At 33.9% G+C, this 17,714-nt stretch overlaps 2 protein-coding genes across 5 annotated transcripts; both read left to right on the forward strand.

Moving 5' to 3' along the window:
• LOC18601270 (autophagy protein 5) lies at positions 20 to 15,388 on the forward strand. Of its 4 annotated transcripts, none has more exons than XM_018120014.1 (8): positions 20 to 246; positions 338 to 462; positions 553 to 658; positions 940 to 1,029; positions 2,522 to 2,609; positions 10,524 to 10,658; positions 14,508 to 14,636; positions 14,858 to 15,388. In XM_018120014.1, exons 1-8 carry the CDS (start codon positions 124 to 126, stop codon positions 15,193 to 15,195), a joined length of 1,134 nt encoding a protein of 377 aa, XP_017975503.1. In that variant the 5' UTR covers positions 20 to 123; the 3' UTR covers positions 15,196 to 15,388. The 4 variants fall into 4 exon arrangements, with proteins under 4 accessions (XP_017975503.1, XP_007032216.2, XP_017975504.1 ...); XM_007032154.2 differs by having other exon boundaries at positions 592 to 658; XM_018120015.1 differs by lacking the exon at positions 10,524 to 10,658.
• LOC18601271 (probable glutathione S-transferase) lies at positions 16,205 to 16,964 on the forward strand. The gene is made up of 2 exons (XM_007032156.2): positions 16,205 to 16,522; positions 16,620 to 16,964. The coding sequence occupies exons 1-2, from the start codon at positions 16,205 to 16,207 to the stop codon at positions 16,962 to 16,964; spliced, it is 663 nt and encodes a 220-aa protein (XP_007032218.2).

Consider the following 17,714-nt stretch of genomic DNA (forward strand, 5'->3'; position numbering starts at 1 on the left):
TCACGTGAGGTTTAAACAAACACGCCTACTGAGCTTCAAAACGACGTTGTTTTGCATCGAATTGATTCCTCAAATCGTTAATTGTTTAAAATTAAATAATCCAACATCCATTGGGTCGGCCAAATGCGAAAGGCGATACAGAAAAGAATGGAAGCAAAGAAGTATGTATGGGAGGGCGCGATTCCTCTTCAGATCCATCTACACGAATCCCAAGTGACCACTCTGCCTCCTCCTCCTCCTTCCCTGGTCCGCTACTTTTTTTGTTGTATATATTTTTTCTATTATTATTGATTATTGCTTGCTGCTTTGCTAATTCTAATCATGGAATTTCTGTCAGATCTTAGCTCCTCGAATCGGCTATCTGCCGCTGTTAGTTCCTTTGATAAAGCCTCATTTTAGTAGCACACTTCCTCCGGGTGTTGATACCATTTGGTTTGAATACAGGGGCCTTCCTCTCAAATGGTTCTGATTTCTCAAAACTTGCTAAGAGTTTAGTTTTTAAGTGTTTAATTTTTCAAAACTATTATGAACATCCTTTTTCGAAACGAGAAGCCAAAACCAACCACCCAACGGAGGCTTCTTTTGTTGCAGGTACATACCAACTGGAGTTCTTTTTGATCTTCTATGTGCGGAGCCTGAAAGGCCTTGGAATATCACTGTATATCCCCCTTTACTATTACTATTAATATCATTTAAATTCTAGGTGCCTGTAAGTGTTTTATTCAACTACAATGCGGTATCATAGTTTCTACTAAATAGTAGGATTACTGAATTACTTTAATAGATGATTTGAACCACCCTACCCCAACTCAATGAAATTAAAAAGGGTGGGAATTAGTAAATTAGAATTTTTGCTGGGTAAAGGTTTTTACGTTTAGTTGCTTCTTACTTTTATCCCATTATTTATCAGGTTGAAGGCAACTTTTGATCTGCCTGCAGGTGCATTTTAGAGGATATCCTGGAAATGTATTGATACCCTGTGATGGTGAAGATTCTGTGAAGTGGAGCTTTATAAACTCATTAAAAGAGGTTAGTACAGATGTCTTGAAATTGATTTACTGGTTTCTTAAGCAATTAACTGTTACTAATTATTAAAAGGTTAACAATTCTACTCGGTACTAAGGCTGTTGCATATGCAGAAGCTTTACATTTGAGGTTTACTTTGATTTGCTAAACTGTATTGGCATTGGATTTGTTTGACATTTCAAGATGGAACTTTTACTATACTAAATAACTAAATCAAAATAGTTTTTCTTGTGCTTTCAACAATATTAACTATTTTGCAATCGTATTGCCCCATTAGTTTATGCAGTGCTTATATTATGAATGTCAATGAGGGAAGGTTAAAGCTATTAACAGTTGTTTAAACTGCTCCCCTCCACTAAACCTGTATACCTTCTTTGCTCTCTTTCAATATGTACGTTTTCTCTCTTGCTTTTTCTTGTTCATTTTGTCTTCATCATTAATTTGAGCATTTATTGCTAATCAAAATAGGGAGGAGAAAAAAAGAACCGTTGTATAAACTTCTAGCCTTGGTGCTTTGCCATAATTTTTTCCTTAATTTCCATTTAAAAACCTTGATGTCTAGTAAGGTTGTTTCAAAGCTAACTATGGTCTTTCCATTCTGTTAGAAGATTTTAATATATTCAATCAAGGTCTCTAGTTGTTTTTGGTATTGTAGCCTGTACCCATATACAAGGATTGTTGAAACTGTGTGGTGTCACCCTCAGTTATTTCATTAATTAGAATTAACCATTTAGGGGCTGTTTGGGAGTGTGGCTAGTGTGGTGGGGAGGGGCTGCCCAAATAGGGCCCAGTGCCATTTATGGGGGCCAATGCGTGGGGAGCCTCTCCCTTCTACACTGGTGTGCTTCCAAACGGACTCTTAGTCAAAAAATTGATATCCTCCTCTGTTAACCTCAGAGCCCGAGTAGCCTGCAAATTCTCGTTGTTGATAATTCATGGCCTTTTGGGCATGTAGTGTCCTCTAGAAATTATATGTTCATAGATGACACAGGTTGGACAGGAAGAAGTTTACCTGATTTGAAGTGTTTTTATTGTTGGAGATAAGAAATTAGTAGCTCAAGGGGCATCTTTTCGGTATACACATAAAAAAGTTATTTCTAAATACTATCACAACTTACAGTTCATGTGTTCTTGTCATTTAATGCTGTAATGTTTTGCTAGCTAACCAGCTGATAGGATTCTGGAAGAGCTCATTCTATCATATTTTGAGATTCTATAGCTTTGGCTCTTTCGTTTCTATTATTTTTTTAATCTTAAAAAATACAAGAGAATGCAAATGAAAATACCTTAAATGCTGGATGCTGGTGTCTTTCAATACACTTTTCTTTTTTTTTCATATGCCTATGTTGGAGTATCTTGTATATGCATAGCCAGTTCGTTGCGTTTATGTTGTCCTCTCAGCTCTGTTATTATTTGAAACAAAGTTTCAATTAAATTGGATAATTACAAATTGTTTCCTCACTGCTTATCTGTAACGGTTTTGTTATGCCTACAGGCGGCATATATAATCAATGGAAATTGCAAGAATGTGATGAACATGTCTCAGTCTGATCAGCTGGAGCTTTGGCATTCTGTCATGAATGGTATGTACGCTCATTGATAAGGACTCAAGACTAGTGTTTTGTTTTTGGTCATTTTATCCTTTTTATAAGCATTTTCAATTATATCAGTTGTAATGTAATTTGGTGTGCCCATATTTAGTCTATGGTTGAAGGAAAATGTTGACATAGCACAGAACATCTTAGTGTTATCCTGAGAAGATATCTTTCTTTTAGGACGTGAAAGAGCAGTTTACTACTTTGATTACTTTAAGTAGCTTGTTCTGGCGTGTTGAGTAATCCATGCTCAATTGACTTCCTACCAAGGTCATCACTCAATTATAATATCATGGATGCGGGGTCCTAGAGGATTGACTGTTTGCATTCTAGTTCTAGCACTTTACTCAAATTGCGGCTTTCAAAAATTGAATGTGTGCAAACATTTGGTCAGCCTTAGGCTTTTGAATTGGCAAATATCTTAGCCCATAAATGCACCTACCTTGCCTATTGTTGTGTTAGGCATAGTCTCAAAGGTTACACTTTATTAATGTTTATACATGTGCAAAATGAGTAAATGTAAGTTAAGGGTAGTTTTGTCTGTGTCAAAATGTGTAACATTGTTAGTAGATTGTTTCTCTTGAGCATCATGATCAAAAGGCATAGAAGAATGATTAACATGTTGAGTAGATGATGAAGGATCACAAGATGAATGTAACAAACTGTCATGAGGAATAGGACAAGTGGACGTAAATTTGTGAGGAGAAAAAGAAATATCAGAAGTAGGATTTGTAGAAGAAAAGAATTGAATGTAATCTGGTGAGTTATGTGCAGAATCATGGCCTTGAAAGGGAAAAATATGTTAAAAGAAAATGACATCCCTTCAAACAAAAGCAGTGTGAGAGTTCAAATCTTACCACTTGTAACCTTTTATTCTTACAGGATAGCCAATCATAATGCATTTTCGAGCCCCTATGATCAAATTTCTATCGTTGATGAGAAAGTGTGGAAGCAAAATATAGAGAACCAAAACCTTTAAAATGAGAATAGTTGGGTTCCTTGTTGAACAGTAATTCTTAATGAGGCCAGTTTTTCAGAATAGAAGGTATTCTGTTTATGGTATGTGCTGTTACCAAAACAGAATCCCCCAAAATATTAATGGCAATGAAGCTTGTAACATTAAAGACCTAGCTGCTGCAAGTGTTGATTTTTCCTTTCTACAACCCCATTTTGTTAGGGGGTCCCTACACATGATAATGGATGTATTATACCTTTAGAAGAGTAAAAATTGATCAAATTGAATTTAGGTCCATTATACCAAGGTTAGGGAAGGTGTCACTTTAACTATCCGAATGTGTTTTAATAAAGCCTTAGCATTGTTAGGCATTTGAACAAATACATCATGAACTGGTTTTGCATATGTTAAGAATTTCAAAGAACAGGTTATATGGTCTGATGCACCAATATCAAGGATCCAAGAATGTGATTTATAACAGAAGCAATCATTTTTGTTGAATTGTTGAGCATAGCCTTTTGATCATTACAACTAATGGAATTAGAAATCATACCAACAATTGTAAAGTTGACCAGTGAAGCTTTTGGTTCTGAGTATTTGATACAGAAGGGTTTTCATCAAAACTTGTCCCATGCTCATTAATAATTTCCATGAGTTTTTGAACTTGATTCCTAGTTAATGATAATTGAGACATGGCCTGATCTAGTTGTGAAATATTAACAGCACTGTTCACAGGGGTAATAGGCTTTCTAGGATTATTTTTCCCTTTCGTAAACTTGAAATCAGGGAGGACACATATCATCCTATAACTCTTATTCTTTGTATGTCTAGTTTTCACACAATGGTTACATATCAAATCATTTTTATTCCTTTTCTTGCCATCAACATAGCTAGCCATGGCAAAAGCTTCAATGAGAGGCTGTGACTGTAGATACAAATTCCTTTGAGATTCTTCTTTCAGGATCAGATTATAAGCCTCATCAAGTGAAGGAAAAGGCTTGATCTTCACAATTTGTGACCTCAAGGCAGCATAACTGTCATTAAGACCATTCAAGAATCTGAAGACATTATCCTTTTGGTATTGTTTAATATATTCTTGGAAGTAATCTTGATTGCACCTGCCACAGTAGCAATTGTTGGTCCCAAAAGGAGTGTTAGAGGAAGGTGAATAACACTTAAAAATATTCTGAAGGAAATTTTAAACTTAAAAAACCTTTTCAATGATTTTGAAATGGAAGGTTTAAAACTTGTTAAGGTTGAAAGGCACCAAGTAAAGAGTAGGTTAAGAGAAGTTGACAAAACATAATATTTAGTGGTTCGTTTCATCTGACCTACATTCACTACTTTAATCTTCCTAATCAAGGATTTCAAGCTAACTTCCTTAAACCAGTGGAATTAACAGCTTTCACCAAGCCCTTACAAGGTGAGCTTCTAATTCAAGCTCTAAACCCTTACAACAATCCCTAGGCTTTTCTAAACATAGTCAACCCCTTAGAGTGCCTCTAAGTAAACAAGAAAGAGAAAAGATAAAGTATAATTGACCATCTAGCTGGTCTAAGATGTACAAAGTTAAGCTCAAAATATTTTTATAAAGATAGGAGTGAAGCACACTTGAACAGAGAACTTTCTAACCCTTCTTGGCTCTAAACTTGCTCTCGAATGGTTCTTTCTTGATTTTTGATCGTTTGAAGCTCTTCAAATACTTGGAGGATAGTTTCTAGTTGTTAGAAACAATTTTGGGTTAGAAATAGCCGTTATTTTGTCTACTAGCGGCTCTTTTCAAATTACTGACAGTAGCTCTTTAACCGATTAAAGGTGAGTGTTAACTAGTTAAAGCTTCTTTGTCTGGCAGTCGACTTCATAGCATTAACTAGTTAGAGGTGACTTTAACTGATTAAAAAGTTTTTGTTTTCAGACGTCTTCAACTATCATTTTTCACCAACCTTCTTCTAATTAGTTAGTCTTCTCTTTTAACTAATTGAAGCTTCTTTCCCCTCAACCGTAACTGATTAAAATGGGTTTCAACCAATTAAAAATTCTTTGAGCTTGAAACTCTTTATTTGGCGCCCTTTAACAGTGAACATCACTTTGAATTTGATTTTGGCGCTTCTCGGTGCTTCAAGTCTGAGCTTTGACCAATTAACTCCATTGGTTAAACAATTAACATGTTTCTATTTTTGAATCCAGCACCCTCTTAATTAGTTAAGCCTTGTGGCAACTGATTGAAAATTTTCTGTTTAGTTTTGATGTAGCGCTAGTGCTGTCGTAAGAAATCAAGGTTTCTTGTTAATCTATTAAAACTAATCTGGCTCCATTGAGCTCTATCTTCTTTTCTTGTTTAATTGATTAACTGATCTTGTAATTGAGTAAGCTTTTTGACTTGCTTTCAAACAATAAATAAATTAAAGAATTTAAGTTTTCTCCCACACACTTAAATAATATAATTAGACACCAATGAATGAGAATGTTTTGTTATCATAAAAAATACATGGAGTCAATATTCTCTCTCATTTTTTATGATGTCAAAACACTCTTAAATTAAAAGTGTAATGCATATGTTTGTATTTTATTATATTTTATGTCTATGTGCAGGTGAGGGATTACTCCCCCTTATTATATGCTTCCCTTAATATGTGCATAAAAAACAATTTCAAGATTTTCCTTTAATCTTTAAATTAGATTTTAATGAATGAGGAATCATAAGCATTCATATAATTAAGTCATGCAAGCTTATATATATAGTTTAATAACTTCAAGAGTCAAAATTATACCTATGTAAAAACAAATGTATGAGAGTTAAATCATTTCAAGAACTTGTCAATGATCATTTAAATAATGTTTAAGCAAATTTGATCATTTTATCACAATCAAAACTATAATAATTTTAAAGTTAACAGCAATGATGCATAGGCCTAAAATTTTTAAGTTTTTCTTAGATCCCATTAAGTTTTGTGAAATATTCATGTACAGATCGTGTTCCTTGTGATATATTGGACGATGAAAATCGCAAGTTACATACCCTAGCATCACCTGGCTGGGAGAATCTCCTCTTCAAGGTATCCCAAATCAATGATGCTGTGTTCATATAGAAAATTGTCGAGGCTATGGGAGGGGAAATGGATTCCATCAACCAAGCAACGATTAAATTGTGGCATCTTGTCCTTGGCACGTAAAGATCATCAATAACTCTTGCTATCATATGGTCTAATCAATAAAACCAAATTTGTTCCTGATTGATAAAGCCAATTGAAAGGATCAGCTCCAAGAAATGTAATTGGTTGAGGTAAATTTTGTGGATTGATGACTACCGATCCATGATGATTGGAGTGATACAAAAAGAAAGGTGGTAATGGATCTTCAAGAGGTGAGATAATTGTTTTTGAGGTTGGAGGAATTCACCATTGAAAGTTTCTTGAATCAATTGTAGGTAATAATTTGGAGTTTGTAAGAAGTGACTCCCAAAAACACTCCTAACACTCCAAACTTTGTAGTTTTTCCTGTGATCATTGCTTGCTTTTTGGAATTCCAGCTAACAAGTGACTCCCAAAAATACTAAAAACACTATCACTGGCCTTCTAGTATCCCTACAACCTATTGAATCACTATCTCTGACTACTGTCAAAGGTAGAGCAGATGTGGATGGTAGTGATATGCCTTGCCCTGATGCATTTTTAAGTTACCTTAAAACCTTGTATGCAGCTTGTAAATGGTTGGTAGTTGGTCTATCCATAAATTGTGACAACACTTGAACTGAGTAAGTGATGTTTGGTCTGTTAAAATAAGATATATCCACTTACGCGCTAGTTGCCTTTATATGGTTCTGTTAAAAACAGAATTGTCATCATCCTTAACCAATTTGTGATTATAATCAAGAGGTGTTGAGATTGGTTTAGCCCCTAAGAAATTATACTCCTTTAATAGATTATTGACACACAAAAATGCCTTTACTTGATCTTGTAATCTCTAGGGCTAGAAAGTATTTTATTACCCTTAGGTCCTTAAGTTTGAATTTTGTCTTCAAAATCCTCTCATCAGCTAAGTCGACTAAAGCCCTTCAACTTGCACAGCCTTAGTGAGCAAGGTGAGCTTTACTGATGTACATGCGCATCTTGAATAGGAATATTAATGTTTATACTTGTGCAAAATGAGTAAATGTAAGTTAAGGGTAGTTTTGTACATAAACAGAATGATTGAGGGTAGTTTTGCAATTAAGTTATAAAAGGAATCTTATTAGTTAGTTTCTTCTTCTTGACTTTTCTTTTGACATTTTTGGATTTGATGAATGCTCATCTAATATAAGCATTCCTTGTAATTACAGTAGGCATAATTGAGTTTAATGCAAATCTTGCTCAATTTTATTTCCAAATCTTTTTTCTGCAATATCATTTTCACACACTTTATGCTTAATATAAACTAGTGTTTTGTTGAAGTCACATTTTTTTAATAGAATGTGCTTACACATGTTCAATTTTGTGAATGCTGATTTATTGAGAAAATAAGTATTTATAAATTTCACATAGATGTGACCTACATAAACAATTTATGACTTATGGCTTTGCTGTAAAACAAAGTTATAATAAGATTTGGGATCAGTTTTTGTATGCAAGGAGAAAGAGAAAGGGGTTTTAAAAAAAATATTCTGGGCTGATCTTGTAATATTTAGGTCCTTTTATCATTCAAGTGTTATGATGGCTTGAACCAAAGTCCGATTTCTAAGGGAGTAAAAAAAAGAGAATTGTGAGAAATATTCAACCTCAGAAGGCCATTTCAAAAATAGCCCCCAAAATAAAGTCAACTATTTTTACTCAATTTTTATCATGACTTGACAAAAATACCTTTGAAGCCATTTCAGACAAATTAAACTATTTATCACAATTTTTCCTCCCCGATTTCTCTCTCCTGCATCCGTCTACTGCACTCTTGATTTCTTTCTTGCCATCCAGCTTTTTCTAATTTTACCGATTTCTCTCTCTCACATTCGTCTGCTGTGCTTCTAGTTTCTTTCTCCTGCCATGCAGCTCTCTAATTTTATCTTCATCGCCATTTTTCTCTATCTATTTCTTTTCATATACCGTCGATCTATAAACAAAAAAGCAGAGATGACATCAATGTATGTTTTTGAGTTTATTAGTTTACATTCACAAAACCCCAAAGTTGATGGGTTGAAGTTATCAGTAAAATCTGTAAATTAGAACACTAAGAGTTGTTACATGTCATGCCTGAATGTAACAAATCTAATGCACTTGATGTATAACAAATCTATTTTATATGGCATGGTTTAAACATGACGTGTAACTTAATCATCTTTGATTTCATTAGGCAATAAACCCTTGGAGTTAAACATCGTAAACATAACGTGTAACAACATAGCGTGTAACTTGGTCTTTATCTTTATATTTCGTTAGGACACAAGCTCTTAGAGTTAAAACACTTTAAATATGACGTGTAACAACTTTTTTGTTTCAACATGGTGCGAACTTGGTCTCTATTTTTGTAATTCACTAGGATATAAACTCTTAGAGTTAAAAACCTCAAGCATGGCGTGTAACAACTTTTTTCAACATGGCATGTAATAACTTTTTATTTTCAACATGGTGTGTAACTCGGTTTTTATGTTTGTATTTCATTAGCACATAAACTATTGGAGTTAAGCACTTAAATGTGGCGTGTAACAATTTTTTTTTTCAACATGGTGTGTAACTTGGTCTCTATTTTTGTATTTCACTTGAAAATAAACTCTTGGAGTTAAACACCTTAAACATGGTGTATAACAATTTTTTTTCAACACGTGTGCTTGAATATGAGGAGGTTTCATTAGTATTTTCTCCGAAAATCTTTTTTCTTTGCTAAAAACAATTAAAATTAAAAAGGGAGTTATTTTCGAAAACACCTTGGCTTTGAGGGTCACAAAAAAATCATCCCTAAAAACACCTCTTTTCTTAAAAAATATTGCCAAGGAAACTGAATAGACTTTGATTACATAAATAAGAGTACTATTTTTTTTGAAAGATATAAATAGGAGTACTTAGAATAGCATAATAACCTTAAGAAGAATAACTAAGTCTATATTTGCTTGAAACTATGGCCCAAATCTGCAACTTCTTTTAGTTTTTTTTTGTTGCTTTCTAGGATCTCTCAACTCTTTCAGATTTGGATTATTATCCTATCTTATCTAGGGATGTGAGTTCATACTCCCTACATCCGAATGAAAATCTACATGAGATTTAGAAAAATGTTATGACTTATCTATTAATATTTAAAATTTTTGTAGAACTTGTTGAGTTTTACTGCTTGTCATAACTTCTTATATGATTTGTATTTTGTTAACCCAACTGTTAGGTTTCATGCTCTCTATATATAGATCTTGCATATAAAAATTCAAATTAATTAAAAACACAGCTATTTTTTGACAATACAAATATTTCAACTGTTAAATATGTGTTGTAAAATAGAGTATTCTCAATTGATGTGATATAAATATTAGATTGACTTGAAAATTTATGTGTATGATAAGCATTAAGATATTGTCAAATTCAACAGTTGGTTATTTAAAATATTATTCCTACAAAAAGTTATAAAAGGATGTAAATAACTTGAACCCTCATATATATATATAGTTATATGCATGTGTGTGCATGGAATATCGAAAGGCAAGAGTTTTGGTGTTCACATAGTAAGCATGATATGATTTTGGGATATCTCAAAAGACAAAGTTGGACATTCAATTTGGGATGGAGGGGGTAATATGTTTGAATTGTAGAAGAAAGCTCTAAGGCATTGTTGAGGAGCATGTTGCGTTTTCCTCTGGCCCTGCATAGCATGTTCAATTTGATTGTCCAACAATAGAAAAATGCTTGTTTAACTTCTTTAGGTATAATTTCTTTCATTCGCCCCCACCAATCCCAAGCACCCTCCAAAATTTAAAGTTGTTAGATTGGTTTTGGCAGGTAATTTGGAGGCCTACCTACGGGTCTCGTCTAAGCTTAAACTTGCAACAATTGAGGATGAGTATACAAGTTTGTGTTCATCAAAATCTCAACAAGGCTCTGGAGAAACAGATTTTACTGGACAGGTCAAGACAGGTTTGCAAATTTTTTATTTCACTCAAGTTAGGAATTGGCAAGTAACGTCCTCAACTTAGGAATTAGCCATAAATGTGGAACACTTAATTCTTTTGGTTTGGGATAACTGGAGAAATTTTATCCAAATTAAAGCATGATTGACACGCTAGGTGAACAAAAAATGAAAATACTTGAGAATAATCTGAAATCTCAATTATATATAACCAAATACTCAAATATCCAAAATACCAATTTCTTTTGGCCAAGAAATTCCGATCTCTTAATATCTCAATCCAAGCCTTCTAGAAACTAAAGTAACATAGGTATTTATAAGCTAAACCCTAATATGAGGTAAAGCACAATATCTAACCCTTAAAGCCTTAATACTTGGAAAACAAGTGAAATACCAATTAATATAAAGCCTAAATAATTTGAAATAGCCAAAATACATGTTAAACTTACCATTAAACCCAAAAATATAAAATAAAGTCTGGGATAGTTTGATCCTTCAACTAGCTTCTTTTCTTCCTACATAACAAGGCCAAAGTAGGTGAGCTGGAACAAATTCAACTAAACAAAGTGAATCAAAATCAATCTGAAAAAGAAACTGCAGGTAATGAGCTAAGTATCCATATGAAATGACTTATTGAAATGCTTTATCTTCTTTGTGAAAAAATTTGTATAGGCTAAATTGATAAATAAACCATTGTAGTATTTCAAAAATCGAGATAAGCTCTTATTTTTTTATCGGGTCTAATTGAGCCCCTGTAGTATTATTTTTCTATTGGACTTTCAATTAAATGTAAATTGTTTGTTTCTGTTATCTTCGCAACATTAGCATCTATGTGGAGCATATGTGGCAATAATAACAAATTTGATGTTGATTTGGTGCTTAGGTGGAACTGATGCGGCAAAGAAATCAATAATTTTTTTCTTGTTTGGATAATTAAGATTAATATTATTTTAATACATTAAAAAATAATTTAAGAATTTTTTTATAAATATATCTAAAAATAATAATTGAATAGTTTTTTAAAAATTAAATAGAATTAATCTTACGAAATTTGAACTAATGAAAAAAGTAAATTTCACTTTTTAATTTGAATAATTTTAGATATAATATATTTTATTATTTTTTTTCAATTGCTGTCTTTTCTTTTGATTTTCTCTTCTCATCTTTCCTCCACTCTCTTTTTTCAATAAACCTAGCGGAGATCTTGAAAAAGGATGTTGAATGTGATCAACTAACTCAATGACAGAGTGCCTTTTGGCCACAAAGGTGCCAAAATTGCGCTTGGAAACCATTTTTGGTGCAAAAATCCTTGTTGGATCTAGGTTCTTGTGGAATTTCCAGCACTGAAAGTTGTTGATCTAGTACTAGACTTGTTTTGATGTTTTTCCATGGTGGAAATGATGCATGGCCTGGCATTTGGGAGCTGTTTCTTATGTCAGCTTCTAGGTTCAATATCATTGGGACTTCATCTAGCTTTTGGCAGCCCACTTGGGCATAGGATGGCTAGATCTAGTGCCTAGAGGCTTCGATTTTCAAATTCAGCCATGACAGGTCAGTAGACAAAGGGAAAGGGAAGAGAGAAAAAGGAGAAAAAAAAAGAAAAAAGAAAAAGAAGGATAAATTAAATAAATGTTTATATGAATATTAAAGTGATACTCTCTTTCTAGATGGCACAATATGAAGTTTTTGAATATTGCTCTTTATTTTTCCGAGATTGAGCTTTATGTCCACATTTTTGTCCTATCACAAAATCAAGGATTTCTAGGTGGCTTGCTTGAGTTCTTTTTATCAAATGACTTGATAGCAAGCCATATCTGATTGTTGTTTTATTTGAAGGTTTTTTGGTTTGGAATTGCAAAATTATGGGTTTGGGGAGGAAAAACCATTTTTTATGTATGGCTAGATTTGTAGTTCAGGATATACTTTTTTTGGAATTTTTTTCTTTTGGATTTCAGCTTGAAATTTTCATAGGGTGGGATAATGCAGATATAAATTTCCCGCACACATTTGTGCAATGTGAGTCCATGTAACATAAATCCTAATTGGTTAACCATTTTCCCTTTCTTCCTCTTTCCTTTTGTGCAAAGTCGAACCAACCTTCTCTCTTTGTAAGTGCCTTTCTCATTCATCCATCTATTGCTTTGCTTCCTTTGCTCTCTTCATTTCTCTAACGACATTTCTGGGGTCTCCACAATTGCTTACCCAATTTCAAAATCCTTTCAAGATTGATCTATATGTCCACAATTTTGCGCTATTTTCACCATTGGGCAGTATTACAAAATCAACGATTTCTAGGTAGCTTACTCAAGTTTTCTCTTCTATCAAATGATTTGATTAGCAAGCCGTGTCTGATTGTTGTTTTATTTAAAGGTTTATCGGTTTGGAAATTGCAAAATTATTGGTTTGAGTGGCTAGATACGTAGTGTGGGACTCTTTTTTTTCTTTTTGATTTCAGCTTGAACATAGGGTGAGATTATGTTGATGTAAATTTCTCCAACTGTTTTTCACTCTATGCTGCCAATCTCACTAATCGTAGAAGGGTAGAAAAAGTAGTAAGAAAAATTAAGAAAAGAGAAATTCTTTTCTGGATCAGATGAAGAAAGTTAAAAAAAATACTAGTAGTTTTGTTTTCCACATCACTAATTTTTAATTCTAAAAACTTCCAGCTAAACAAAATTGAATTATTTAATTGTTCACATTACATTTTTCCTCTTGTAAATATTGCCACCTGCTTGCTACCAATGCCATAAAACAGCAGTTAGTGTTATGTTTTATCTATTGGACTCCATTTCATCCATATTCAAATTTAAAGGTTACAGTGAGAATGGAATAGGAAGTTATAGCCTTAATTATTTTTTACAGCAAAGATAGAGAGCTTATCTGCAATAGCATTAATCATTTGGGCACTATACTAATTAATGTAGCTTAGAGTCAAATGTGAATTAATTTTTAAACAATATTGACTGAATGGATTATGTATGTTTTATAAACATTTTTAACAGTTTTTCATTGAAAGTATTATGTTTAGCAGTCTCCAAATTAGTAGCCAAACAATTTGAAAAATTTAAATAATTAATCTGAAGATATTTGGAATATTCTTAAAACTTTAAATAGAAGGAAAATAAATAATAAATAATATTAAACTCAAACTTGTAGAAACTTAAATCAAGAGTCAGTCACATCTATTGTAGTTTGAATAAGTTGAAAACCAGCCTTTATCAAATAAAGACCTTAAATATTCTTGTCTCTTGAAATTTAGTCTTGACTTTTCTTGACATTTTTTTAATCTGTGTCAGTTATCTCCCTATTTTTAGTATTTTTAATATTTTTAATATGTTGACAGTCTGCCAACCCTTACCAGTAACAAATCATAAATGGCCAATCAAAGAAGCTATGTCTTACCAAATATAATAGAAAAGAAACCAATCAGATTCAATCATCTATAATGTTTGATTAAACTTGTCATTTAATGGCCGAACCGTACTGAGTTCTATCACATATTGTTGAGCAACTTATTCTTATTTATCCATCTGAAATATATAGTTTTCAAAAAAAAAAAAAATATATATATATATCCATCTGAAATAGAAAATCACAGTCATTGACAATCATGATTCGTGAACTTGCACATTTTAAACTCATGTACCTAGTCATGCATACACTAATCAATACGAGCATGTACATCTTAAGCAGTTCATATGTATACATAGCTGCAATATCATTCTATTTATTTGCAGAAAGGAAAGTGATGCAGGATCCATCTTTATCTGTTTAGATGTTATTTTTGGAATAATTCTTTTCTTGTCCTTACTTCTCTTTTATTTATTTATTTATTATTGTTGGTGAGGTCTTGTTAGGCAGAGTTCCAGTTAGATTATATGTCTGGAGCATAAGTGAGGATTTTGATGATTTGGAAGACTTGTCTCAAGTTGATAGTTGGGAGAAGATCTCTTACATAAATCGACCTATTGAGATCCACAAAGAAGGTAAGCAATGCCTCTTTTGAGATTAATGCTTCCCTACAAAGTCAAAGTCTGCATGATGGGCCAAGTTGGAAATGAAGGCTGTGCACGTGGAGGAATGAATTTGGATGCTCATATGAAGCCTTTATTTCCAACTTGATTTGTATTAAGCTACACCAATAATTTTTGATAAAGCTGGAAATCTGCCTATCTGTTGTGCTACATGTATTCCTCTTTCTGTGTAGGTAAATGCTTCACATTACATGATGCTATGAAAAGTCTTCTGCCAGAATTTTTTTCTGACGAATCCTTAAGTGACTCGAAATTAGCTAGAGTAGATTTTGAGGATGCACAGAAAATTCCCTCAGAAGATGTGAGCAGTAATAAAGTTGTGGAAGACCAGGGACAAAATGCATATGAACACCGAGAGGCTTGCTGCATTTCCAGTAGTGCTGAAATCAAGCTCATCCGTATTCAAGGTATTGAACCAAAGTTAGAGATACCCTTTTCTTGGCTGGTGAACAACTTATTAAATCCGGACCATTTTCTCCACATCTGTGTCTGTGTCAAAGTTCCACAGTGAAATTCCAGATGAGGGGATATATGCGAGTTCTTTTTCCCTTGTTACAGGGAGCTGTATAGGATTGTTCAGAACATTTACATTGTCAATAAATTTACGTCTTTGTTTTAGCAAGCAAACGAAGGGGGCTATGTTACTTTGAGAAGAGTAATTTAATTTTCATTTTGCAACTGGCATAAGGGCAGTTCTTTTCTTATGTTTTCTTTCAGTCGGGACGGCAAAGCATGGTTATCACAATTAGACCGCATAATGATCGCCGAAGGTTTCGAGTCATTGAATCAATGGTTCAATTGTCGGTTGAAGAACATATAAAGATTTATAAATAAACTTGTTTAAAATACGGATATTTTTGAGTTATAGTGTCAAGGTGAATAATTCTGAGTTAAAGCACAAGCAATTGAATTGAAAAATTGACCCCGTCACTATACCGACCACCTCTTGGTAGGGGTCCAAAAATGCTGCAAAGTAAACCGGGACATATGCAGGTAATGTTACCGTTGCAGACAAGTTGAGGTAGGTTTAAATGTCAGTGGAAGTTCAGTACTTACGGTAGCAAGCTGGGCGCCTGCTGGCAGCTATAAAGTTGCATCTGGATGCTTATGCCGCCGGGCCAGGTTTTTGTATGGTTTGTTATTATAATGGCTAATTATGTATACTTTGAAAGTTTAACTCTTAAAGCAAAATATATCAACTGTCTCGTCATATCATATGATCATTTTGGGATTTTTCTTGCTAATGGCTATCTTCCAATGTCCTGAAAGACAAACCTCGTGAGCATATGTGGCACATACAACTTTCACTGCCTAAAACCAATGGCGATGCAAAATAGTGAAATGATAATCGCTAGGCGCTAACATTTTCTGGAGGGGCATACCAAGAAAACCTTTTTGGAAGAGCAAAACTTGGATAAGCTCGTCATGGAGTGAAGCCTCTACTCTATAAATTTCGCAAATTTTACTCATTTCTCTACTCCAAAATAAGGAGAATAGAAAAGCCTAGTCATACTAAGGAGATGTCAAAGGAAGAGCTTGTTATTCTCGACTGCTGGGTTAGCCCATTTTGCATGGGCGTAAAGATAGCATTAGCCGAGAAAGGCCTAGAATATGAAGCTAGAGAGGAGGACTTGTTCGGGGGCAAGAGCGATTTGTTGCTCAACTCAAACCCCATCTACATGAAAGTTCCGGTGTTGCTGCACCAAGCCAAACCCTTATGTGAGTCAACTATCATTGTTAACTACATTGACGAGACCTGGCCTTCACCTCCGCTGCTCCCACCTTGTTCATATGGGCGAGCTCAGGCACGCTTTTGGGCTGATTTTATTGACAAAAAGGTAGATAACTTCTTTATGTGGGTTATTATTTATCAATGATTGATTAAAACCAAAAACACAACATTAACTTCTAGCAAGTTTACTTCTTGTGCGTCAGCTATTTGATGCAGGCTGTAATATATGGAGAAGCAAGGGGGAGGCACCAGAGGAAGCTAAAAGGGAGGTCATAGAGATTTTGAAGCAGTTAGAGGAAGCCTTAAGGGAGAAAGCTTTCTTCGGTGGTGATACATTTGAATTTGTTGACATTATAACAGTCCCTGTAACAAGCTGGTTCCATGCCATTGAGAAGTTTGGGAACTTTAAGGTGGAGGATGAGTGCCCCAAATTCTCAGCTTGGATGAAGAGGTGCATGCAAAGAGAGACTGTTGCCAAAGTTCTTCCAAACCCCGAAAAGGTCTATGAATTTCTCATCATGTTTAGGAAGATGCAGGGCATCGAGTAAGGAAATGCATTCGCCCATGCCCTCTTACTTTATTTATACAGTTTAACTTGCCTTGCTGTAGTTCGGACGCCCTTTCTGCTAGGAACGGAATGATTAGAGTGTCAACGCAGCAAAAAAAAAATTGAAAAAAAATAAAACCCATGCCTCCTACCTTTGGATCATCTTAGTTGTTTAAAACAAAGTTAAGCACCAAATAAAATCAGAAAATTTTACCTTTCCAAATGATATCGTAATCAAATGGATTCCTTTTGGTGATAAAACCGTGAACACCTTTTGTGTGAAAGAATCTCAGTCACTCAATCGCTTGGCCTCCAATGATGCACACACGATTGCAATGGATCCTTCTTAAGGAGAGAGCTTTATGCCATGGGCTTGTGATAGCAAGTGGACAACGATTTGTCCTCTTTTCATCTTTGATTTCCAGCAAAGAATCAAAGGAGAAGTTTTCAAAAGAAATAAACGTCTCAAGAGTGGTAGCACTCAAGAGAAAAATACTTCTCCTCTAAAAAAAAAAGAGCGGCTATAATGTGATATTTATATATAGGTTTAACTTATTAAAATTTGCAAAATAAGTCCTTAATATTATAACAATTATAATATTTAACCAATGCCTAATTTAACTCTTTTAATTAGGTCATTAGTTGTTAAAACCTAGAATTTGATTTTAGTCTAACTTAAATCATCACACTCTCAATTTAATCCAAATTGCAACCTTTGTGTGTGACTCATTAAGTTCTTAACATGTTGGCA

Source organism: Theobroma cacao, chromosome 4, assembly GCF_000208745.1.
Source record: "Theobroma cacao cultivar B97-61/B2 chromosome 4, Criollo_cocoa_genome_V2, whole genome shotgun sequence".
NCBI lineage: Eukaryota > Viridiplantae > Streptophyta > Magnoliopsida > Malvales > Malvaceae > Theobroma > Theobroma cacao.

Excerpts from the sequence above, each read along its gene's own strand:
- LOC18601270 (XM_018120014.1), top strand. The coding sequence starts at position 124 with ATGCGAAAGGCGATACAGAAAAGAATGGAAGCAAAGAAGTATGTATGG. Across the intron at positions 1,030-2,521 it reads TTATAAACTCATTAAAAGAG|GCGGCATATATAATCAATGG; the intron begins GTTAGTACAGAT and ends TTATGCCTACAG. Across the intron at positions 10,659-14,507 it reads TACTGGACAGGTCAAGACAG|GCAGAGTTCCAGTTAGATTA; the intron begins GTTTGCAAATTT and ends AGGTCTTGTTAG.
- LOC18601271 (XM_007032156.2), top strand. The coding sequence starts at position 16,205 with ATGTCAAAGGAAGAGCTTGTTATTCTCGACTGCTGGGTTAGCCCATTT. Across the intron at positions 16,523-16,619 it reads CTGATTTTATTGACAAAAAG|CTATTTGATGCAGGCTGTAA; the intron begins GTAGATAACTTC and ends CTTGTGCGTCAG.